Below are 27,602 nucleotides of genomic sequence, written 5' to 3' on the forward strand. Positions count from 1 at the left end.
CTATAACATCAAAGAATATCTAGTTAGTTATTTAAAAAAGTGAGGGGGGGGGGGGGTGGTAGAGAGAGAGAGAGAGACAGAGAGAGAGAGCGAGAGAGAGAGAGAGAGAGAGAGAGAGAGAGAGAGAGAGAGAAGGCATCACTCAAGAAGACAAAAAAGAAGAAATTACTGAAGATGATAAGAGAGGAGTGATCACTGAAGAAAAGAAAAAAGGAGACACTGCATTTATTGCATGTGAACATAACAAAGAAGAAATTTCAGAAATAGCTACCAAGAAAGAAGAAGTGAACATGGTTGTTGATAGTGCATGGACAGGACATATGTGTAATGAAGTGGATAAGCTGACAAATATTAAAGACTATAATAATGTTATGAAAGTTGCCAACAAGGTGGATCAAAGAATATAATAGCAACAGGAAACCTTGTAGGTGAAAACTGTATTCTCAAGGACATTATGTATATTCCTCAACTGAGTAAAAATCTGATTTATGTGAAAGATTTTACTGAAGAGGATTGCTCAGTTGTAGTTAAAAAACATTCTGTTCACACACATAAAGATAAAATATTCATTATGAAAGGATCAAAAACAAGAAATGGATCTTATTAAGTAAATATTAAATGAAAAATGAAATCACTAATGACAGAAGAAGAAAAACAAGAATGGCACAAAGAGCTAAGTCATCCACACACAAGTTGTGCTTCAAAGACCAAGATAATGTATGAAGATCAAGATAATGTATAATGGAGTTTCTAATAGTTTACACTCAGCAAAAAAATTATATGAAGCTTGTGTGAGAGCTAAGCAAACAAGAAGACAATTTTTCTGTGTGAGAGAAAGAGCAACAAGACTTCTGGAAACCATACATACTGGTACCTGTGGAGAGACAGATCCTCCAACATTTAGCACTAGAAAGACAAAGTTTCTGACATTCCGAAAATGGCAGACCCCATATAAAATATTTTTATATTTGACTCAAACAAGTACTTTATTTTAGTGTATTTTAATTCCTTCCCTTTTGAAAGTTATAATGATAATTATTTAACATGACACATACATAAATTACTTACTTATTTCAACAACAAAGATTTTTAGAACCTTCTAGACACATTTGTTACTTAAGGTCCTTATTATGCTCATATGTATTCTAGACAAGGCTTTGATGTACATTTAGCCCAGTTACTGGAATCTGCTAGATGCACTTCACACAGGAGGTTTTTTGTTTTACAGGCACTTAGCTATGTGGCAGTTTCACAGTTTTTGCTTATCTTGTTGCCTTTGCAGAGGCTGATTTGGGTTTTCCTTCATTTTCTAGATGATTTTGGTCTCATATCCTGTTCTTTTGTTTGTTCTCCTTCCTGTTCTTTTGGTCTCTGGATTCTTTTGCCAGATGAAGTGTGAACTTCTTCCTTTCTGGAAATCTGTTCCTTACTTTTTTGTAGGTGACCCAAGTATTTATTGCTACAATATCTAAGATATAGTAGAAGACGTGTATCAGCCATTTCTTAAATGCAACCTTTGACGTTTATTTATCAATCCTTTGATCCACCAGATCCATCCATACTTCGCTGCATTGTAGAATGTTATGGTTTTATGTTTCTTCTTTCCTTCTATGCTGACTGCTACTTCAGCATCCAGTGCATTCAGAGGAATTGCATTTTAATCCTTTTTTCCTTGATATATAGTCATGGTGCAGTCTGTGTTGCCAGACTGGTACAGGAAAATGGAGGAATGTATTTCAGCATTTTGTTTTTAATGAACTTTTTATATCTTTGAGATTATTAGCAAGCTGAAGAGAGATGAAGAAGTTTACTGTTGTCATGTTTAGTTCTTGATTTAGAAATAGCTCCAAGACATGCAGAACAATATGCTCTCTGAGTGGTTCCTTCTCTCTCTCTCTCTCTCTCTCTCTCTCTCTCTCTGTGTGTGTGTGTGTGTGTGTGTGTGTGTGTGTGTGTGTGTGTGTGTGTGTTTGTATGTGTGCATGTGTGTGTGTGTGTGTGTGTGTGTGTGTGTGTGTGTGTGTGTGTGTGTGTCCTCTTTTTCCAACATATGATAAAGCATTAAATACATACTTTGTCACACATTAGCAGCAGTCCAGAATCAGATACAATAGTTGTTGGGTTTGTTTGGCATAAACTGAATGAACCTGCATCTTGTTTTGATTACAGTTATATTTTCTTTAGGGTAGTTAGAATGAATATGGCTTTCCATGAACTGTCACCAGATTTCAGATAAAACAGAGAAATTTGAGAAGCTCCTGAAATCTGTTCCTTGGCATAATGAATCTGATGAAAGTTCTGTAGACATATCGTTTGGACAAATGGCAACCTGAGCATATGTGACGGCTATCAGTTTTTCCAGTTCCTCAAATGACACAATCCAATAATAGTTTTTTAGTATTTTCAAGCATTTGATTCTGTGTACATGTTCTTGAGGTATAGCACTGTTTCATCAAAAAAAGACAAGGAGCTCTGACGACAGAATCATCTACTCACTGGCAAGCATAATTAGTTGGACCTCCTTTCTGTAGCACATTCACAGGTGACCTCCTTCCACAATACTGCAAAACTGATAATGTCCCAATGATCTCCATCCCTAGTGACCACATGTATGTAGAGGCATTCAACTTGGCCTGCTGTCATGGATGAGATGAGAATTTGTGTAGATCAGCATTTGAAACCTTTTCTAATAACATTCCTCATTCACAATGTTGTCTTCTTCATCTTCATTTATCTCTGGTACAAAGTCATCATCTTCATCAGTGAAGTCAGTTTCCAAATCGGCATCAGAATTCCATAAGAGACATAATGTTTCTTCATATGTAAGTCCACACTGATGAGACACGTTCGATAACATATTTCATGGGCAAAGAGTATTACATGAATGATACGATATGAACTGTGGCAGATTGGAATGTGCATTTGCCAAGATGCAACAATGAGCAGCAACAACTCGACATGATTGCTGATTGATGCCTCTTTATTGCTGGATTATTTACATTTATTTAGAAAACAAATTATAGCAGTGTCAAATTGACACCTGTCTGTGATGCTACATATCTTGAAGATATGTCCAAGAAAATATAATAATTTTGTAATTCAAACATTCTTTTCAACATTAAAAGAATGAACTGTTTTGTCATAAATGAACATTAAATGCAAACCAGTAAAAAATGAAATGCAGTATGGTACAAAAAAATGTACAATTAAATTTACTTTGCTACAGCAATGTATGGATTTTAGTGCTTGTGAACAATGCATAGCTCATAAAGAGACAAAGATTACATGTCAACAAACTCTGGCATTACAGACACACTGTAATAAAAGAAAATGAAATGGTTAATTATTTGATGAGGATAACACGGCAAGTGCTATAACCTTATTTCCCAGAAACTTTGTTCAGTGGAATAAGAGCCAAAATAAGCACATACGTATCCCAGCTTATCCGTAGATACTTGATCATTTCTGAGGAAATGACAGTCAAAGTTTTCAACATAGTTTAGATACCTTTTAGTGCGCAATAAACTCAGCCCCACTTGTGGCATAGTGGCTAGCATCCCAGCCTCATACTTTTGTATCCTGTGTTTAAAGCCCAATTATTGTTTTTATTTATTTATTTTTCGTTTACTATAAATGAATATTTCTTATCAAGTAGGGGAATACAAGGGCATTAAACTAATTGTGCAATTACAACTGGGTTTAACAATAAGTGTCACAAATTTATTATATAATCTAAGTGTGTATGGTATTTTCTTATTATATAATCTATGTGTGTGTGCTATTTTCTGAGGTTATAATCTTTTTAAATTCTCATACTCTCATACTTCATTCTTATCTCAATTCTTGATCCTTATACTTTATTCTTATGTTTATTCTTCAGGAAGATTTAGTGCATTCCCTTGGATGATACCAATCACGGAAACATTTGAAGCATAGAAATTCCAAATTCCATGAGCATCGCATGATGACAGGTTTGCCAAAGCAACGTTTCTTTGTATGAATCTCACTCTGGAAAGAAATGTCATTAATATTGCTGCAGATTTCAAGCATTGGCAATAATTTCACAGCAAACCACACATAACAGATCACTGTTCCAAAAACTGGTGCTTGCAGTTGATTGTGAATCAACATATACTTTTCATATTTCCTTTCTTTTTATTTTATTTTTTATTTATGTATTTTTTAATTCATTCACTAGACATACAATTAGTAGACAAACAAGGACAACATTATTTCAGTATACACTGGAAATATTCATGTAGTACTCTTCTATGAACATGGGTAGATAAATGAAAAAAAAATAAAATAAAAATAATAATCGAGTTTCAAACCTGGGGCACAAAAGTGTGAACCCATGATACTAGCCATTGCGTCACTGTTCAGTGAAATTGTTTACTTGCTAAAAGACACATAATGTACCTTGAAAACTTTGACCATCATTTTTCCCAGAAATGATCGAATATCTATAGATAAGCAGAGACATGCATTCACTTATTCTTACCCCTCTTCCACTGAGAAAATTTTCTGGGAAATCAAGTTGTGGCATTTGCTGTGTTCTCCTCATGAGCAACAAAACTGCTATATTGTATGCAGTCTCATTAAAAAGCACATGCATGGTGAGAGTTCCATCTCAGAAATGTTGCCTTCCTAGGGAACGAAAATGTCACCCCCACCCCCGCACTCTCTCCCTCTGTTCCTACATCCCTAGATGTGCACATCTTACGAACCTCAAATGACTATTGATATGACAAAACAGTTGTAAGACAAAACACACGTTACAAAAGTTTACTCCATCATAATTTAAATATTGATTAATGACTGTCAGGCATTAATTTAAAGTAGTGTATTGTGTTTATTTCTTTCCATTTGCTGAAGAGGAGTTCTTTCATTTTAACTATGTGACTCCTTGCCAGTAGGCATTCATTGAGTAATTTTTGTACAACAGCCTTCATTTAAGTAATTCTGTAAAAATTACTGCAAACAAGGACCACATTTGGGCATGATTGTATCTATAATGTGCTTCCATGAAACCCTTCTAACTGGTATGGCACAAGAGTGTTGATAGTAGCAAATTAAGTTTTTTCTCAATTTTTCCATAGTCAACAAAGAGTTGTAAGTGAACAGTGATGCCTGAATGTGGTTTACTTAGAATTTTGTGCATTGTGAGGTATAAAATCATAATGAATCGAGTGAAAAAAAAAAAAACTAGTATTTATAAAATCAAACAATGGAAAATCCAGGATGGAATGTAACAATATTATGAAAAGAATATTTGCTACTACATATAGCAGAGAGGGACAACAAAAAGCCTGTTGGAAAGTTAGCTTTCGGCCAGCAAGAGAACACACAAGAGTGTGTGTGTGTGTGTGTGTGTGTGTGTGTGTGTGTGTGTGTGTGTGTGTCTGTGTGTGTGTGTGTGTGTGTGTGTATGTGTGTGTGTGGGCGCGCGCGCGTGTGTACATTGCCTATTTTTGACAAAGGCCTTGTTGGCCAAAAGCTCACTTTACAACAGTCTTTGCGCTGTGCCTATCTGTGACACAGCATCTGCTCTGGTATTTGTAAGTTTGAAAGACAACACACACACACACACACACACACACACACACACATACTCATGCAAATGCAACTCACTCAGACATGACCGCAGTCTCTGGCAGCAGAAGCCAGACTACTTTTTTGTTGTACCTATGTGTGACTCAGCATTTCTGCTATATGGTGAGTGGCAGCTATCCTTTTCATAATATTATTTCATTCCATCCTGAATTTTTCATTGTTTGATAAATGAATGAAAGGGAGAGAATCAAATGATATACTCTCTGTGATGAATTATCACAAGGAACAAATGTTTGAAATTCAAATATCTCTCTTAAAAATTCCAGTAATTTTACTGATAGAGAAAATATAGATCTATCTAGTACCTCTGCTGGCTTCAATGCTTTGATGGAATGACATTAGTCTCCAGATCAGTGATATCGATATTGGAGATTCCTTAGAAGGAAAAAGGAGATTGATAATTCCCTAAACTATAAGATCCTATTGAATCCATGGCAACCTGACAAAAATTATAATTTCAGGAATGACATGTCTAAACCCTTGTTTGGACTGGCTGTCATTATGTCCATGGTTGGTTAGACAGAACAATTCATCAATGAGAGTCTTGCAAAATTAGTATAAACTAATCACACTAGGTTGAAACCCATTATTTTCTTGCATATTGTTTTGTGCAGCACATGAATTGTCATTAAGAGGAAAAATATAAATTTAAATGTTGCTGCTAATGATCTGTTGCATGTTAGAATGCAGTCAGGTGAAAAAACATTGCAAAAACATTTTGAAAGTACCCCTAAATATGCCACCTATATTTCTCGTAAAACCCATTCTCTGAAATCTAAGAAATGATTTTATTAATGCTATCAATAATATCAAATCATTTTTGATTTTGGAAGTTGATACAATTAATAATGCAATCACAGAACTACTTTCTCTTGCTGCATGTTATTTTGACTGTGCAACTGATACTGTCAGAGAAGAGTCTTTGGATTAACACTCTGCTGACCTCAAAAGAAACTGAGTTGACTCAAGTTTAGGTGCAAGCATCAAGCAGTGACTTATCTCTGATATCAAAATGATATAAAATTTTCTCTTTTGTCTTGGGTTTGGTAATGGTGTATGTTACTAACGTGTGTTTGCAATGATTTCACTTATTGAGCATAATTAATACAAATAAAGTGTTAGTTAAATATCTGCTGTGTATGCATAATGGAATTGGGGCTTGTATATTCCCATAGTGGTAACTCCATACTGAATACTTCATGAATAGACGTTGTGTGCAGAGAACAGTGAGCCTGAGTAACAGTGCAACGATAAAGTAAGAACAGCCAGTTTTGCCTTGGTCCACTAACTTCATGCCACTGACACCTACAGTGAAAAACAAAAACATCAATGCAAGCTATTGGAACAGAAACAATAGCATGGAGATTCCATATTTCTGGCCCACAACACCACAAGTATGGCTCACACAAGTAGATGCCATCTTTTGGCTACATGCGATCGGTGCCAACATGGATCAGGGTCAATGGTTGTATCACAACTAGACCTAAGTGTAATAGAACAAACTGATGATGTATGCACTTTGATATAAAACATGTCTGGCAACTGGCCACCACAGAGCCAGAATCCGCGCCGATCGTGAGTAGGAACAAATAACCTGGCCACACTGATGAATATTCTAAGTCCAGCCATCTGCATGATCTAGCAACACTGTATGGTGTGGCACTTCCTGGAGGAAGTTTTGCGTTTAATTTGAGCCAGTTTCTTCCATCTGTGGCCATGGTCTTGCAGTAAAACACGTGACATCTGGATGTGAGGTCTTGTGACCAATGCCCATTTTCAGCTACAGTTTTATAGTGCCTTTCATCTGAGTGTTAAATGATAGCAGAGCTACAATTTATTTCATTTTCTGACACACCGGTAATAACAGATAGCAGAGCTACAATTTATTTCATTTTCTGACACACCGGTAACAACAGTAATAACCGGTAATAACAGTTTTAGCCAGTAACAGTAACCAATTGATTGGTGGAATGTCTGCCTCTGAACACCACACATACCACAGTATCTGGAGCACATTTACTAGCTCCAGGCATCGGCTGCCGCAGCGATGCTGTGCTCACTTGCTGCTTGTTGAAGGCCCTGCTACTGCTGATTGCTTTGGGTGGTATAAAATGCTTTAATGTTGTTGAGTGATGCTTCAACAAAGATATCTGTGATTTGCATTTTATGCTCAACAGCAACAGCAACAGCAACAGAGGCATTCTACCATTCTTAAAATAATGAGTTTTCTATTATACTAATGTGACCCACAACTATTTCCATAGTTTGTGATCCAATTAAAATACCTTATCACATTGTTTAATGTTGTTATTAATGCTTTATATCTCACTTCTTTTCCTTGTAGCAGCGGTTCTTCATGCAATTATTTTGTCAGGAATTCATGTGTTCCCATCAGGAACAATGGTATGATATGTTTTAGTGTTGTCATTCGAATCTGTATGGTAGATGTATGTGATAAACTGTGTGAATATTTTGCAGTGCATGATCTACAGCAAGGAGGCACATTGCACATTTTGAACAAGGAGGCACACTGCACATTTTGAGGACCACATTTGAATTCATGGAGTGCTTAACACCAATAGAAAATGATTTTTGAGATATTCAATTAGATTTATACCAACAAAACTGTCCATATTCAAAGTTACCCTGAGGGGAAGGAAGTTGCTAACACCAATGTCTACAGAGGGTGTCTAACTGCTGTTACAGAAATTTAGCACAGAGGAAGTATATTAATAAATATGTTCACTTCATAGCTAGTCCCATGACATGTGTCCAATGTGACAAGCAAATCTCAAATTCGTATCATTGATGGTCGATTCGAATCTCTTCAGAGACGTTTGTATAATGATGCAGCTTGATATTTGTCAAACATCCATGGTCATTAAAACAGCTTACTGAGTCAAGAAGATGAAAAGACCTAATGTATATAGGTTTTTTTCAGATTTTGTTAAAGAATTTCTTCTAGCAATATTCAGCTCCATGAAGTAAAATAGAAAAAAAAGATTATCACCATTTTGGTATCCATTACAATTAGAACTTGCAATGCACACTGCTGTTGCTTTGTAACACATGTACAGAACCAATGACCTAACGAAACGTTACTAGCAGCAGCCCTCTCATATTAGAAGATTGCTCACTGACACCAATAAACATAAGAACAGTTGTCACTTATGTAAAGTACAGAATACCTGGAGACCAAAAATGAAATTGCTCTTCTCAGTACCTCATTTTATATAAAGATTATACAGCATGTCATCGAGGTGGAAGGTGAACATCAAGTGAATTATCGGTTCTACTCAGTGACATATATGTGGAAGTATATCCACTCTCACAAGGTTAGAAAATATTTGAGGCTATATTGCCAATTCTTAGCTGTGGCAGAAGCAGCTATGTACCTAAATGCTTGATGTGTTCTCGTATATGGGCTCTCAGACGAGAGTCATGTCTATGTTGGATTTATGCTGTGTTATCTCCTGATACTTTCTAAATCAGTATTTAAACTATACGTATTTAAGTCAATAAATTACATTTAACCAGGATTACTCATTTTCTAACCTTTACAACATGGTAAGTGTGGTGTTATATAGTATCAACATAGTGAAATCAAAGCTAGTGATATTAGTTTCACTCATGCAGGATACGGCATGTGAAGTATTAAGGTATATAATTTTCCATCATGAATACAGTTTCCCCAAAATATGAAGGAATAAAACATTTTCATTGAGAATTTGCAACAAAAGCTTATTGCAATGGAATGAAAAGATGTTGGAAATCAGTCTTGTCTCACAGGGCACAAAACAGTAAGAAATCCAGCTCTCTACACCTCAAATTTGACTGTCTGTGTGCACTCTTGTGTATGCTGGCAGGATGGAAGCAAGAAGAAACACAGTTAACTAATTATTTGATGCCACACAGTAATCAATTCATCTGAAATTTAGAAGAGGACAAACTGGTAAACATGATCATTGACATGAAAACTAATCTCTAAATGTGCACAAAGTTCAATTCTGTGCCTTCATACTTTTTCAGCTGGCTAATGTATACAACATAATCTGCTCACTGCTTTCTTAATGTGCCCTCCTCCCCCTCCTCCCCTCTTGTTTAGTCCATAGATGATGGAAAGAATCCAGATCCTGTCACAGATGGTTCCTTAAAATAATTCCAGTATGATTTTTTGTATGCTGATGATTGGTATTTGGAAAATAGAACACTATACCTTCTCTCACAGTACTGGATCGAGATGGCTGGCAGATATACTACCTGGGTTTGAAATTGAATGTCGCAAGTGAAACACACACTTGCTTATCTGGAATTTAAATAATACTTTACATAGGTGTGTAAATGAAAATGATAAAAAAACTCTCATTTATGCACTGCCATAACTCATTCAAATAGCAGAACAACAATTATTAAACACAATATTCCATTTGTTGTTTCTCTATAATGGACAGCTGAGTCAAGGGCAAACCATGGTAGCGGTCACCAATTTGTAGCTGTCTTAACAGAGTCCATCCATACTAGATATTCTATTTCTGAGTAATACACTGCAAATGAATTTACCCATTATCATGGTGTGAAATTAGCATAAATTGCTTTAGAGCTCTGCCTGAACTTCCCATTGCCCTGAACACAAGACATGAAGCTAAATGTGTGTAGTCTGGTTGGCAAAACATCCAACATTCTGTTCTTCCAGATTTACTGGTAAAGTACTTTGCCACAAAATTGTGATACAAAACTGTGATACAAAATTTCTTGCAACAAGGACTGACAATTATAATAGTAACAATATCTAACTAATACTGAACGAATTTTGTTGCAATACAGAAGAAGATGTCAATTAAAAATATTAATAGACTGATTATTCAGTTAGTGCAATGTAAAGGTTTCCTTCTCATTCTGTTAATGAATTCAATTTTTTATATTTGCAAATAAAAAAGAAAAAAACCCACGCGATATACATCAGCAGTCTGAGATCTGAACCAGAAACTATCCTTGAATTAGATTATGAGATGAGACTGGTGTCAGGGAACTAACATGGCACAAACAAATTTAATCTGTGTTACTCTAATTCACTGCCTCCCCCCATGAACCATGGACCTTGCCTTTGGTGGGGAGGCTTGCATTCCCACAGCATCACCCGATGTAATTTGACTACATTCCATTATCCTCGCTTTGCTTTTGTTGATGTTCATCTTATATCCTCCTTTCAAGACATTGTCCACGCCTTTCAGCTGCTCTTGCAAGTCCTTTGCTGTCTCTGACAGAATTACAATGTCATCGGCAAACCTTAAAGTTTTTATTTCTTCTCCATGAATTTTAATACCTTTACTGCTTGCTCAATATACAGATTGAATAACATCGGGGACAGGCTACAACCTTGTCTCACTCCCTTCACAACCACTGCTTCCCTTTCATACCCATTGACTCTTATAACTGCCAACTGCTTTCTGTACAAATTGTAAATAGCCTTTTGCTCCCTATATTTTACCCCTGCCGCCTTCAGAATTTGAAAGAGAGTATTCCAGTCAACATTGTCAAAAGCTTTCTCTAAGTCTACAAATGCTAGAAATGTAGGTTTGCCTTTTCACAATCTAGCTTCTAAGATAAGTCGTAGGGTCAATCGCCCCACGTGTTCCAACATTTCTACGGAATCCAAACTGATCTTCCCCGAGGTCGGCTTCTATCAGTTTTTCCATTTGTCTGTAAAGAAAACCCGTTAGTATTTTGCAGCTGTGACTTATTAAACTGATAGTTCGGTAATTTTCAAATCTGTCAACACCTGCTTTCTTTGGGATTAAAATTATTATATTATTCTTAAGTCCAAGGGTATTTCGCCTGTCTCATACCTCTTGCTCAACAGATGACAGAGTTTTGTCAGGACTGGCTCTCCCAAGGCCGTCAGTAGTTCCAAAGGAATGTTGTCTACTCCCGGGGCATTGTTTCGACTCAGGTCTTTCAGTGCTCTGTCAAACTCTTCATGCAGTATCGTATGTCCCGTTTCATCTTCATCTACATCCTCTTCCATTTCCATAATATTGTCCTCAAATACATGGCCCTTGTAAAGACCCTCTATATACTCCTTCCACCTTTCTGCTTTCCCTTCTTTGCTTAGAACTGGGTTTCCATCAACGCTCTTGATATTCATATAAGTGGCTCTCTTTTCTCCAAAGGTCTCTTTAATGTTCCTGTAGGCAGTATCTATCTTACCCATAGTGAGATAAGCCTCTACATCCTTACATTTGACCTCTAGCCATCCCTGCTTAGCCATTCTGCACTTCCTGTCGATCTCATTTTTGAGACGTTTGTATTCCTTTTTGCCTGCTTCATTTACTGCGTTTTTATATTGTCTCCTTTCATCCATTAAATTCAATATTTCTTCTGTTACCCAAGGATTTCTACTAGCCCTCATCTTTTTACCTACTTGATCCTCTGCTGCCTTCACTACTTCATCCCTCAGAGCTACCCATTCTTCTTCTACTGTCTTTCTTTCCCCCATTCCTGTCAATTGTTGCCTTATGCTCTCCCTGAAACTCTGTACAACCTCTGGTTCTTTCAGTTTATCCAGGTCCCATCTCCTTAAATTCCCACCTTTTTGCAGTTTCTTCAGTTTTAATCTACAGTTCATAACCAATAGATTGTGGTCAGCGTGCACACCTGCCCCTGGAAATGTCTTACAATTTAAAATCTGGTTCCTAAATCTCTGTCTTACCATTATATAATATATCTGATACCTTCTAGTATCTCCAGGATTCTTCCATGTATACAACCTTCTTTTATGATTCTTGAACCAAGTGTTAGCTATGATTAAGTTATGCTCTGTGCAAAATTCTATCAGACGGCTTCCTCTTTCATTCCTTACCCCCAATCCATATTCACCTACTATGTTTCCTTCTTTACCTTTTCCTACTCTTGAATGCCAGTCACCCAAGACTATTAAAGTTTCGTCTCCCTTCACTACCTGAATAATTTCTTTTATCTCATCATACATTTCATCAATTTCTTCATCATCTGCAGTGTTAGTTGGCATATAAACTTGTACTACTGTAGTAGGCATGGGCTTCGTGTCTGTCTTGGCCACAATAATGTGTTCACTATGCTGTCTGTATTAGCTTACCCGCACTTCTATTTTTTTATTCATTATTAAACCTACTCCTGCATTACTCCTATTTGATTTTGTATTTATAACCCTGTATTCACCTGAACAAAAATCTTGTTCCTCCTGCCACCGAATTTCACTAATTCCCACTGTATCTAACTTTAACCTATCCATTTCCCTTTTCAAATTTTCTAACCTACCTGCCCGATTAAGGAATCTGACGTTCCACTCTCCGATCCGTAGATCGCCAGTTTTCTTTCTCCTGATAACGACGTCCTCCTGAGTAGTCCCCGCCCAGAGATCCAAATGGGGGACTACTTTACCTCCGGAATATTTTACCCAAGAGGACGCCATCATCATTTAACCATACAGTAAAGCTGCATGCCCTTGGGAAAAATTATGGCTATAGTTTCCCCTTGCTTTCAGCCTTTCACAGTAGCAGCACAGCAAGGCTGTTTTGGTTAGTGTTACAGGGCCAGATCAGTCAATCATCCAGACTGTTGCCCCTGAAACTACTGAAAAGGCTGCTGCCCCTCTTCAGGAACCACACGTTTGTCTGGCCTCTAACAGATACCCCTCCATTGTGGTTGCACCTACGGTAGGGCCATCTGTATCGCTGAGGCAAGCAAGCCTCCCTACCAATGGCAAGGTCTATGGTTCATGGGGGGGAGAGATTTAGGTCCCAGGTTATAAATTGTAAGACATTTCCAGGGGCAGATGTGGACTCTGACCACAATCTGTTGGTTATGAACTGCAGATTAAAATTGAAGAAACTGCAAAAAGGTGGGAATTTAAGGAGATGAGACCTGGATAAGCTGACTAAACCAGAGGTTGTACAGAGTTTTAGGGAGAGCATAAGGGAATGGGGGAGAGAAATACAGTAGAAGACAAATGGGTAGCTTTGAGGGATGAAGTAGTGAAGGCAGCAGAGGATCAAGTAGGTAAAAAGACGAGGGCTAGTAGAAATCCTTGGGTACTGCAGCAGACTACACTGTCAGAAAATACAAATGAATTGTAAACTTATCCTGCTTGGTTTGCTGTAAAAGCTTATTTTAACAGATTTAAAATTGAGTGCAAAACAAGCATGTCCAAAATGTCAAGAAACAGTAAGATGCTTTGGACGGTTGACTTCAAATGGTCTGTATTATGTCTGGTAATGTGTAATATATAACTAGGTCAGGAGCACCACCAAAATGTGGAGATATTATATGGTAACACGGAATGTTACTCTCTTTGACAGATAGTTTTTTGTGGTGGGTGATTCGATGTTGCCTCCACTATGTTGACGTTTATTCAGGACAATCATGGTTTACTGTTGGACTTTTGTGTGTGGATTCTGCATTACGTTCCAGTGATGGTGGTCTGAAAAGTTTTCCACCTCATGATGTAACTGTATATAGGACATTCATGGTTACCCAATCGGAAGTTGCTACCCATATTGGTGCATCTTATAATTTTCTTATACATAAACCATTGCACGTAATGATTCATCGTACATGTAAATTGTCAAAGTATGTTTCGTTGTCTATATATTTAATATAGCAATACCACAGAATAATAAATCGAATTGTGGAACCTCAAGAAAAATTGTAATGTATGACTCCTGAAGCAGAAAATAAAAATAAAAATAAAAATAAACAACCAGAAGACTTAGGGAAATGTGCAGGTGTACACTCTCCTACATTTTTTCACTGCTAGGTCTACCACAGATAATGGTCCGTAACAAGCTTGTTCAATGCTTCCATAATATTTCCTGTCTTGTTTGGTACCAAGATGCTGTACAAAATACAGATTTATGTCATTGACAATTACTGCATATCTTTTCAGAGACACTCACATGTCTTGTTGGCAATGTAGCATTGTAGCTGCAAAGCAGATGACCCTGGCGTCTCCTATGATGCGCTAGGACCCAGATGAGATGAGGGTTCCTTAAGATTCACATCTGACTTTTGATGTGACAGTTGGCAGCTCAGTTAAAGTACTAGTGAAAAGGATTAAGTCTGAATCATCAGACGGATTTTCATGTCATGTGTGTGTTATTTTACACTTTGGAGTAACCTGTGACACTATCTTCAGTAGCCACAGGCTCCTTTTTTTTTAATAACACAACAGTGATAGGTAAGGGAGAAATGGAATTAATAAGATACGGCAGCTGTAGCAAATTTGAAACTATTTCGAAAGAAGCTAACATTTTAGAAAGTTACTGTTGTGGCATAACGACAAGTGCCGGCACAATTATGAAGAATGGAAGAGGAGAGAGGGCTGTGAGATGATATCAGCCAATAGTATGCTGACTAGGATGACACCAAGACAGGGATGACATCCACAAAAAGAGAATATACGTGCCACTCAGCCTGGCAGTGGGCGTAGTGGATGACGAGCTGTCTTACAAACGCTACAGCAGTGACTTATGAACTGAATTGTTTTTCTTGCATTGAACCTGTATATACCAAAGGACGTTGATTATTTGCATGTAACCATTTGCTTGCGACACATCTTTGTGAATACACAGAGTTAAGTGTTGTCAATTTAACATATTGTAATAAACTCCATTAATACTATTTGCTTGAATTGTTGTTTTATATGTGCATATCACTATCCCATGACTTTTGTCACCTCAGTGTATGACTGATCACACCAAAGACACTGTGGTTATAGTGGGTGGGCCAGGTAATGGTACTGACAGAGATCCTGGTTACAGTATAAAGTGTGACATGGCAAAGATTGCATCAGCATCAAAACATAGTAGTGTTGAATTTGTATCTGTTTTTGGCCACCATGACTGACCTCATTTGAACTCTTCAGTCAAGAGAATGAATTTGGAATTGGAATGGCTGCTTGTCGCCTGCAGGGTCACACATTGATGTGGTTCCTGCTGATTCTCTCAATAGGTGGGATTATACTAGGCATGGTCTTCATCTCAACAGGAAGAGGAAGGGTAAACTGGCTGGGAAAATAGCTCAGTCAATGTGAAATGTCAGGTATCTTTATTGCATCAAAATATTTGACAACTGAGAAATAAAATTAATGAATTAATTATCTGCATAGATGAATTAGAGACCTCAAACCCAGCTCATATAATCTGCCTCTCTGAACATCGTGTGACCACTGGTATAGAACTTTTAAGTGTTACAGGATTTAGGTTAGCATATCACTTTTGTAGAGCAGAAATGGAGAAAGGAGGAGTTGCCACATTCATCAGGAACTGTCATAAATTTAAGAACACAGACATTCATAAATTTTGCCTAGAACAGCATATGGAAGCATGTGCAACATAAGCAGAATTTCAAAAAAAAATCCTTCATAATATTAAGTGTATGTAGAGCACCTACAGGTAACTTTAATCTGTTCATAAACCACCTTGAAGCTGTAATGCCCCATTTAACAACCAAAAACAAAGAAGTAGTGGTTGCTGGTGACCTCAATGAAGATTTCCTTAAAGACTCTCCCAATAAGAATCGATTTGAGTTAGTAACACTATCATTCAATTTAATTCCCACTGTAAAGTTCCCCACTAGGCATGCCAATTGCTCACAAACAGCTATTGGTAATATCCTTATAGAAAAGTCCAATGAACAAAACTATATTACAAAACAAATAGTCAATGGCCTCTCAGACCATGACATGCAGTTCCTTCTGTTAAATGTTAATACCAAATAGGATATAAAATCTGTTAAATCTGAGCTCAAGAGGGTAATCAATAAGCCAAAAATTGATTATTTTAGGACACTCCTCAGAGATATGCACTGGAGTGATGTTAACAGTGCTCATGGCATGAATGAAAAATATAACACTTTCACTAATAAAGTGCTTACCTTATTTGAACACTGTTTTCCCCAAAACTAACCAAGGTTAGAGCAAAGTCTACAAAGAAACCATGGATTACTCAAGGAATAGAGGTATCTCATAAAACAAAAAGAAAAGTGTATCTGTTAGTCCGAAACAGTTATGATGGTGATGCCATAGCACATTTCAAGAAATACTGCTAAATATTAAAGACTGTAATACTGACATCAAAGCAAATATATTACAAGGAAAAGATAGTCATATCATATAACAAAACAAATACAATGTGGGATATAGTGAAGGAGGAGACCAGTAGAACCAGACATGAAGAGGGACAAATTGCATTAAGAGTAAACGATACACTGGTGACAGATGTGTATATTGTTTCAGAACTTTTTAACAAACATTTTATAACTGTTACTGAAAATATGGGGTTGTCAGGTTCTGCAAATGGAATACCTCAGACCAGACATTTCAAGTAACCTCTATAATATGAATTTGATCCTCACTACCCCAACAGAAGTAATGTCCATCATAAAATCTTTAAAATCAAAAACATCTAGTGGGTATGATGAAATATCAACAAAGTTAATGTGATTCTGAGTTACATAACATATTAAGCTGTCTGTGTAACCAGTTGTTTATCAGTGGAATATTTCATGAATGGTTGAAATATGCTGAAGTTAAGCCACTGTTTACGAATGGAGATAAAGAAATAGTCTCTAATTTCCGTTCAATTTCACTTTTTCCAGCATTCCCAAAATTTTAGAAAAGGTAATGTACAATCAGTTTTATAGCCATCTTATCACAAATAATGTACTGTCAAAGTCGCAGTTTGGATTTCTAAAGGGTTCTGATATTGAGAAAGCTATCTGCACTTAGTGGAAATATACTTAATTCATAAGACAAAAATGGCAGGCAACTGGTATATTTTGTGATCTGTCAAAGGCATTTGACTGTGTAAATCACAATATCCTCTTAAGTAAATTAGAATATTATGGTGTAACAGGAAATGCTGCAAAATGGTTCAAATCTTATATCTTGGCAGTAAACAAAGAGTGTTATTAGGAAAGAGACATGTATTAAGCTATCAGGCATCATCCAACTGGGAACTAAATACATGTGGGGTCCCACAAGGTTCCATCTATGGGCCCTTACTTTCTCTTGTGTATATCCATGACCTTTCATCAGTAACATTATCAGATGCTAAGTTTGTTTTGTTTTCCAATGATACAAACATTGCAATAAATAGCAAATCAAGTATAGTCTTAGAAAGATTGGCTAATAAAATATTTGTGGACATTATTTGCTGGTTCCTAGCCAATTCTCTGTCACTAAACTTTGAAAAAACACACTACATGCAGTTCAGAACTAGTAAGGGGGTGTCCCACGAGTATATGCCTATTGTACAATGACAAGCAGGTAGAAGAAGTGGACAGTGTTAAATTCTTGGGATTACAGCTTGATAATAAATTCAACTGGGAGGAGCACACTGCAGAACTGCTGAAGCATCTTAACAAATCTCTATTTGCAATGCAAATTGTGTCAGACATAGGGGATATAAAAATGAAAAAGCTGGAAACTATGCTTACTTCCATTCCATAATGTCATATGGGATTATTTTCTGGGGCAACTCATCATGCCAAGCTAAAGTTTTCCTGGCACAAAAACATGCAATAAGAGTTATATGTGGTGTGAACTCAAGAACATCCTGCAGAAGCCTGTTCAGAGAACTAGGGGTTATAACTACTGATTCCCAATATAATGAAATTTGTCATTAAAAATATATCACTTTTTCAAACCAACAGCTCAAATCAGGGAATCAATACTAGAAATTTGATTCTTTCATATTGCGTTCAATAAAAAATAAATAAATAAATAAATAAAAGACTTCATTCCACTTGGGACCTGTGGAAGGTACATTAGCCTATTTGTTTCACTTGTAAATATTTGTCATGTATTATTGTTTTTCTGACATGTTCTCCATCCTGGAGGACCTCCTCAGTTACAGATTGATTGGAATGAAAGTAAATCTAATCTAATCTAATCTCTAATCTATCAATTCAAGAAAACAGCTTCCTAGGCACCCTACATTACATGAGTGGGCATGATACTACAGTGACGATCAAAATGAAATGTAAGCATGCTGAAAGATTTTCACTGCTGTAGAGCATAAATTTTTTCAGCTGCTAGTTGCTCTGTACAGCGATTCAAAAATAAAGAACGATTTCTGATGGAGGGCCTGATGACAGCAAGCCCTAGGATAAAACTCTCTGTGTGGTAACAATGCATTCCTGGAAATAGACTATTTGGTTGAGACATACACAACTGTTGCCTGTGATAATGTTTAAAATGCATGCTGGCATTGGAATCTGCACAATGCAGAAGAATCCTAAAAATGTATATTTGCCAGCTTCAGATAACATGAGTTTTATGTCATAAGGGGCAGGAATGATTTGTATGTTTCAAGGAAAATTCATATGCCTGTGAAAACTTTCAAGTCTGCTGGAATCCAGAACACAATAAAATCCATTCATTATTAGTTTACTATCATTACTGTCATTATCATTATTCCTTTGCTCACAAGAACTTTTGTATCCCTATTTTGTGCTAATGCGGTTAAGGCCAACCCAAGAAAACAAGGTTGCATATAGGGAAAAGAAAAAAACATACACCAAATTAATAAAAGAAACTAAATTGACATATTATGAAAACAAGATGGCAACCTCAACAAATATCACTAAAACGATATGGTCTCTCATAAATGAAGAGAGGAAAGGCATGGGTGTGTAAAACGCTGATAACATAAAACTTGAGGTAAATGAGAGGGAACTCAGGGATGCACAAAAGTCAGCAATACTTTAAACAGACATTATATTGAAGTTGTGGAAAATTAATAACTTAAAATAATACTTCCAAAATAAACACAATAAACATTCCATATGAGACAAAATGCTTATTCCTGACTCCAACCAATGAACCACAAATTGTAAAAATAATACATAGTCTAAAAACAAAAAGCACTGAGGGTCTAGATGGTATATCCACTAAACTAATTAAATGCTGTTTACAGCAGGTAGTAAAGCCATTAGCGCACCTAATAAACTTATCCATAGAAAAAGGAATATTTCCAGTGTGCCTGAAAAAGAGTAGAGTAATTCCTATATGTAAAGGAGGCTGCAAAAAGACCCAGGAAATTACAGACCTATAACTATTGCATCTGTACTCTCTAAAGCAATAGAAACCATAATAAAAGACAGAATATAAGATTTTTCACAAACATGCAATATTTTCAATGATGAACAACATGGATTCAGAAATGGTAAATCTACCAAAACAGCAATAGCTGAATTCGTAAGGAGAGACATTCTATGCTTTATGTGAACCACAACTGTTCTTATATTTTATGATGCTTTATTTGGTGCAGCGACCGATTATGTGGTATTAGAGTGATGCTCATTGTGGTGTGGGTTGTAAGTTCGAATTGTGAAGGGTACAAGGGCACTCAAAGTTCTTCTTTTTCCATTTTATTTCACTGAGTCAAAAATTTCTAGAAGAAATCCTTTAACAAAATTGAAAGAAAAGCTTTACACATTAATCCTTTCACACTCTAGACTCTTTAAACTGTTTTAATGGCCATAGATGTATCTTTCCGGAATATCAAGCTCCATCAGTATACTGATGCCACTGATGCTAATCAACTGTCAATGATGCTAGTTAGAGTTTTGTTCATCACATAAAACCCACATATCAAGGGGAATAGTTTTAAAGTGAACTTCGAGATTAATATAGTTCCTCTGTGCTAAGTTTTTGTAGTAGCTGTGAGACATATGCTGACACTGGCATTAGCAACTTTTTCTCATTCTTCATGGCTTCGAATATTGGCAGATTTGTTGGTTTAAATCTAACTGAATATCTTAAACGTCACTTTCGATTAGTGTTAAGTTCTCCATGAGTCCACCTGTGGTCCTCAAAATCTTCAGTGTGTCTGCATTGCTATAGATCATGTGTTGTACGGTATATGCAGAGTTTATCACATACATTTAATGTAAGGAATCAAACAACGATGATAAAATGCTGCGCACCACCACTACTCACTATGGCTTGACAGGAATAGATGAATTCCTGACAAAATAATTGCATGAAGAAATGCCTCTAAGGAAAAAAAGTGACATATAAAGAACTAATATCATTAAACAATCTTGAGAGGTATTTTAATTAAATCACAAACTATAAAAATTATTTTGTGCCATACTCATGTCTTGCAAATTAGCGTAACAGAAATGTTGTCATATTAAAACAGATCATCTGCCTATGTTGGTATTGAGTGTGGAATGAGTCATAGACTTTTCTGTGGAGCATCACTCAACAACTGTAAAGCATGTTACACTCTCCAAAGTGATGAGCAATAGCAGGTGCCTTTCACAAGGGGCAAAGCAGTGCAGTGCCACTGCAGCAACCACTGGCAATAGCTAATGAATGAATCCCAGACAGCACTGATACACATAGTGTTTGGAGGTAGACAGTTTGCAAAGCAATCTGTCACAAAACTGTCACAACTGTTATTACCATGGGTCAGAGTTTGAAATACATTGTAAATGCATTATGATTTCACTCATGACATAAACATTCAGTCATGACATAAACATTCAGACAAAAAGCACTATAAAATTTTAAGCAGCAAGTGATCTCAGTCACCAGGCCTCACATTCACACACCATGTGCTTTACCGCTAAACAATGGCCACAGCCATTACAAATTCAAATTGGAGACAAGACTTCCTCCAAGAAGTGCTGGGACCTACAGTGTTGCCAGATTATGCAGATGGCTGGACTTAGAATATTTAACAGTGTCACCAGGGTATTTGTACCAACTCACAGTCTGCACGGACTAAGGGTCGGTGGCAGCCTGCCCATTGGCCTGGTTATATGTCCAAGAGTGTAGTAAACAGCAGTCTAATTTAGCTCTTAAAAATACCTTGCTGTAATATTTTGTGCTTCCACCTGAGTTGCACCTACATACAATTATTGAAAGTGAAATGTGTATCAGTGGTTCCCCTCCTCAAATACTTTGATCATTGTGCTCATTGGCTGGCAATGAAGTATCATCAGAACAATCACTGCAGGTCTTTCAGCTACATAGACTGCCTGAAAATATTAGAATGATTATGTCACTTTTGTGGACCTTCCAACTGATTATCTGGTGTGAAAAATAGAGGTCACTGCTGTTGCTTGTAAGGATGGCAATTTGTGTGTGTTGATTAGAGAGGTTATGGTGGGAGGATTTTAATTGCACATTCCTACACTTTCCATGCCAGGCAGTCCAGAACTGGACTTTGCTCCACCACATCAGCTGTCAGCGAAATGGTCACTGAACTTGCGAGGATGAATGTCAAGCTGGAGAAACATACAGATGATAGAACACTTTGTGCTCCCAGCAGTTCTAAATGAGATATCTCCAACTATTGTTGGTATCACAGACACTTTAGTGACACTGCCAGGCAATGCACAAACCCATGTCATTACCCAAACTCCAAAAATGGACAACAGTAGCTGCATATGCTCATCAAAGGAAGAATAAGCACTTTACTTGCTGTAAAAACACCACAGTATCAATAGTTACCAGCTATGGACAGCTTTTTGTACAAGACAGCACAAGTGGGCATTTTCTGATCATCACAGGATTGAAAATCATTGTATATCCTAAGGGCCCATTTGAATGCCATATGTCTTCATCACTTCCACAATTGCCACACTGGGACAGAAGACATTTACGTCAGATTTTGACAGAGACTTACTCCCAACTTCTCAGTTAATATTATTGTTTTTACAGATCTTACTCTGTCCACCACAACTAGTAGTCATCATGGTGCCTACAGCCTGCAGATGGTCTAAATTGTGGAATGAAACCTGCTGCCAACCATAGTAAATATCTAAAGTGAACAAGATTGTCTTACTGAATTTTAAATTTTAAAGCTCATTAAATGAAATGATCACACAGGCTCAGTTGAAGGTAAACCAGGTGGCAAACTTTGATTCACTGGTCAGATACTGGGAAAACACAGATGGTCTACAAAGGGTACAACTTACAATAAACCAGTGTGTCCCATCTTAGAATACTGTCCAAGTGTGTGCAACCCATACCAAACAGGACTAACACGGGATACTGAACATGTACAAAGAAGGGCAGCACATATAATCACAGCTTTGTCTGAATCATGGGAGAGCACCACAGAAATATTAAAAACATCTGAATTGGCAGATGTCTTGAAGATAGTTGCATGTTACCCCTTGAAAGCCTACCTAGGAATTTTGAAGGACCAGTATTAAGTGAGGAATCTATGAACATATTACTGCCCTCTATGTATCACTCCTGGAGGTACTACAAAGACAAGATTAGATAATTACAATATGCACATAGGCTGTCATTCTTTTTTTGAGAAGCAACTACAATATGTTGTACAATGGGAAGTATCCTCTGCTGTACACTTCCTAGTGGTTTACTGTGTTTAGATGTATACATAATTTACTTACACGAGATTTCCCCCATCCAATGAGTGTAGCAGATGTGCCCACAGATGTCATCTGGAATTCCATTGGAAGTGTTGTTGGTTGTATCCTTTGGCCAAGCGAAAGTGGTTCAGACAACTACCAAGTAAAGGAAATGAATATTAACATTTATATGAATAAAAGAATTTAGAAGAATATAAAAAATTAAATTAATAACATTGAATGCCGTGCTACCATTGTAACTCAAATTTCAGTGTTAAGACATTAATTATGTTTGAATAAGGTAGAATTCTATAAGTAAATAATACATTTTGTGATCCAACAATATTTGTCATCACTTAAATTCTGTATACTTCATATCATAATAAGTTATTGTAGGAATGTGTATCATTGGCTGACTGAAAAAATGGATGTGGTAAGAGTAATTTGGCATTGCCACAAATGTCTTGTGGTAGTATTGCAACAGCACATTTATAAAGCTGCAGCAACAGTATGTTAACCTTGCACATTTAAAGGCTCAGGTTTTCTTCACAATTATTCAGGATGTGAATATCAGTGAAGTCATCTTGTTGCCTTGATGGACATGAGAAATGAGTCATGTGGAAACTGGTACTCCTATAATGCTTTGTTGAACAGCCATGAAACTCCTTTTCTTTTTGTTTTTCAAAAATAATGTGCTCTGTTCTTTGTGTCATCAGTCTTCTGACTGGTCTGATGCTGCCTATCATGGATTTCTGTCCTATGCCAACCTCTTCAACTCAGAGTAGCACTTGCACCAAACTTCCTGAACTATTAAATGATAATTAACTGAAACCCTCAGCTGCCGACAGGTGTTGTTGATAAACCTCAATGGGGACAGCTGAAAATGTGTGCCCTGACTGGGACTCAAACCTGGGATCTCCTGCTTACATGGCAGACGCTCTATCCATCTGAGCCACCGAGGACACAGATGAATAGCATGACTGCACGGAATCATCACCTTAGTGTGCCCGAGTAATGAGTGAATGAGCAAATATCTATTAGGAACATTACGTATGTAGATTGTGGACAGTCGAGAATGTGAGTCTCACGGGTAAGGGGTAAGGGGCAAGGGGTAAGTCCCTGCAGTCACACTATTCATCTGTGTCCTGTCACAGCTGTCACAGTGAAATATCATGTAAGTTGAGGATTTAATACAGATTCACAGTATTGTTCATTTTACTTATCCTTCTTAATTAAATTTATCTTTATACTGATGCTAAACAAGAAATGATCCAACAGACTCTGAAACACTTGCAGTTAATGTTCCGATGCGCTAATCTAAACAAAGAACACCATTGTTTCACAAAGTTAAGTAAGTAACTATCACATGAAGAGGACTAACAGATAAAAGAGGGGGTGCTCATAAGATTGCAAAGTATGAAACTAAAAGAAAGCATGTGGTAAAATTCTTATCAAAACTGAAAGCCTCTGAAAGTCATTACAGTAGGAACAAAAGCCAAAGACTGTATCTCTCATGTGAATAAAATGTAAACAAGCTTTTAAAATTATACAGCAACTCAGCAGCAACTGATCTCAAAGTTAAAAAAATCATTCTTCATCAGAATTTTCAGTTGCAAATTCAATTTGGGTTTTGTCTCCCCAACGAGTGACAAATGCATATATTGCCTTATAAAGCAGCATGAAATTCAAAGTGCTGTAGATAAAAATCAAAAGAAGAAGTTAGTGACTGAACTTCATGTTCATAGGCTGAAAGCTAAGCTGTTCATAAATTAATGAAGCAGTCACCACATGGAAGGGAAATCTTTGCATTTGACTTTCAGCCTCTGCCAAAACTGAATTTGGAGAGGCATATTATGCCCAACAAATTGCATTTTATAGCTTCTGTGTAACAAATGTAGAAACCACACACCCTGTTTTCTATGTGGGGAATGAAGCTCAGGTTGGAAGAGGGCCACAAGAAATTGCATCAGTCATCACAGATTTTCTTTCTAAAACATCCTTTGACCAGACTACCACATCTCTTAGATTTTTTGCTGATGGCTGTGGTGGCCAGAATAAAAATCAACATCTGATTCATGATATTGCATTCTGGTTACTGAAAAGTTCTCCATTACATATAAGGGATGCGTATCTATATTTTCCACTTCAAGGGGGTTCTTTTTTAGCTGCAGACAGGGTCTTTGGATGAGTTGAGAGAATAGTGCACCAAATTCCAGAAATTTTGAATCCAGAGAAGTGTATACAGTTGCGGTGACATGGGTAATTGGAAAAGACTGAAAGCTTAAGAACTAGAAAGAACTCTCAAAGGAATGAAAAAAGATAGATGGTATCAATGAAGTAAAAAGAATAATTTTGAAAAAGTCAAAACTGAAGAGTGTCAGTGATCAGGATGTAAAATTTAAAACAGAAATTCATTATTACTTTGGTAACCCTTCTAAATCTTTCACAACATTGGTAAAATGTGGACATAAGATGTTCTCTGCTACTGAAAGACCTATACTAGCATTGTCGAACATGACAAAGGAAGAGAAAAAGGATGATGTGAGGTAACTGCTCACTTTAAGATCAGCACACAGTGGAAAGAAGAAGATCAACTTAATTTTTTTTAATGGACTTTAGAGGTTCCATGCAGCAGCTTCATTCCAGAAGGAATTGAATGTGACTGTTTACATGAAGAACCAGGAATGGACAAAATTTAGTTTATTCTGCCTGTAACAAATTATTGTGTTGAACACTTTTTAATGTAATTTAAAGCTTTGTTGTATTCCTTCAAGTAAATATTAATGTTATATTGTTGTAAGTTTTATAATCAATGTAAAGCAACTGAAAATTATGCAAGTTAATAATTATTTTCGGGTATTAAAGTTTGTGTGAATTAATGAAGATTTAATACTGAAAAGCCATCAAAATATACAATGTCCTAGGTGACCAATCAAAACATATATTGATTTTATAGCCATCCTAATCAAATTTTGATCAGTTGCAAAGTGGGATTGAATTCAATAACACAATGTGGAATTAATTGTGAAAACAGCATTATGTTTCATTGAATCATTTAGTAGATATCAGTTTTTCACCTTTCCTGAAAAATTTGAATTAACTGACATTATTCATTTTGATTATTTGCTCATCATATGTGGATCACTGAGGACACTTCTGGGGACAATACCACTCACTACAAGTCTTGCTGTTTTTAGAGGCAACTAGCAGATCCAATCAAGGTTTTCATTTCACTAATGATTTCCCCTTCAGTGTTTGCTTATAAGAATTCATAAATATGTGGATGAAGAGACCTTTCATATTCTTCCAATATGTGGCTGCTGAACCATCCGGTGAGCCATATATGTTGAATTCTTTGTTCAACTGGTGGATCCTTATTTGGTGGGTGAATTGTAGGATTTGACATCACATTTTGAGCAGTGTATCACCTACAAAAAGGAATTCACTTTTTTCATTCTGTTTTTTTATTAGTGAGATGCTATGTTTTCTGTTTGTATTACATAGTTTCCATGCTTTATGATGTATAAGAGTTGATTCAATTTTTACTTTGATTTTTGTACATATTACCACAATTAAGCCTCATAGCATAACCAGTGCTAGGCAAAGACAATATAATTGTGTATTTTTATCTTATTCCATGTCTATGTTTCTGTGACATCAAAATCTGTGGCCTTAAGTTTCACTAAAAATATTTCTAGAAACAGAACAGGAGTAAAATACATGCATGTGAACAATGTTTTGCCTTAGATGAATTTACATTTGAAATTTGAGTAGAACGGATATACACTTGTGACACTCATACCTTTTGCTTTCTACACACTGTGTAGTATATTGATAGTACGGGTCATCACAATTTACAGAACATGATGTGTGAACTTACTTGAGTTCCACAGCAATCTCACATTGTGCTAGTCATGTCATATGCACATCTAACTAACAGCATCCTCACAAGGGAACCTCCCCATCGCACCCCCCTCAGATTTAGTTATAAGTTGGCACAGTGGATAGCCTTTGAAAAACTGAATGCAGATCAATCGAGAAAACAGGAAGAAGTTGTGTGGAACTATGAAAAAAATAAGCAAAATATACAAACTGAGTAGTCCATGGAAAAGATAAGCAACATCAAAGGTAAAGTAAGGCAAGGAGTGGTCCCGTGGTTAGCGTGAGCAGCTGCTGAAGTAGAGGTCCTTGGTTCAAGTCTATCGTCGGGTGAGAATTTTACTTTCTTTATTTTTGCAAAGTTATGATCTGTACGTTTGTTCGTTGATGTCTCTGTTCACTGTAATAAGTTTAGTGTCTGTGTTTTGCGACCGCACCGCAAAGGACGTGTCTCTCCAATGGGAAACGAAAACATTTGATCGCAAGGTCACAGGTCAACCGATTCCCCCATGGGAAAACACGTGTGATGTGTTCTATACGACACTGGTAACGGCATGTGCGTCACATGACAGGAATATGTTGTCGACCCACCTAACTTGTACACTTGGGTAAAAAGATTCTTCTACGAGGGCAGTTCAATAAGTAATGCAACACATTTTTTTTCTCGGCCAATTTTGGTTGAAAAAACCGGAAATTTCTTGTGGAATATTTTCAAACATCCCCGCTTCGTCTTGTAT

At 36.7% G+C, this 27,602-nt stretch overlaps 1 protein-coding gene across 1 annotated transcript in view; it reads right to left on the minus strand.

Annotated features, from left to right (window-relative positions):
* LOC126481254 (chymotrypsin-1-like) overlaps positions 1–27,602 on the minus strand; it is a 191,324-nt gene that overhangs the window by 77,883 nt on the left and 85,839 nt on the right. Inside the window, exon 5 of the mRNA XM_050104873.1 lies at positions 23,029–23,142. Coding sequence (XP_049960830.1) covers positions 23,029–23,142 — 114 coding nt within the window. The remainder of the gene's footprint in view (positions 1–23,028; positions 23,143–27,602) is intronic.

This window comes from Schistocerca serialis, chromosome 5 (genome assembly GCF_023864345.2).
Source record: "Schistocerca serialis cubense isolate TAMUIC-IGC-003099 chromosome 5, iqSchSeri2.2, whole genome shotgun sequence".
Taxonomy (NCBI): Eukaryota; Metazoa; Arthropoda; class Insecta; order Orthoptera; family Acrididae; genus Schistocerca; species Schistocerca serialis.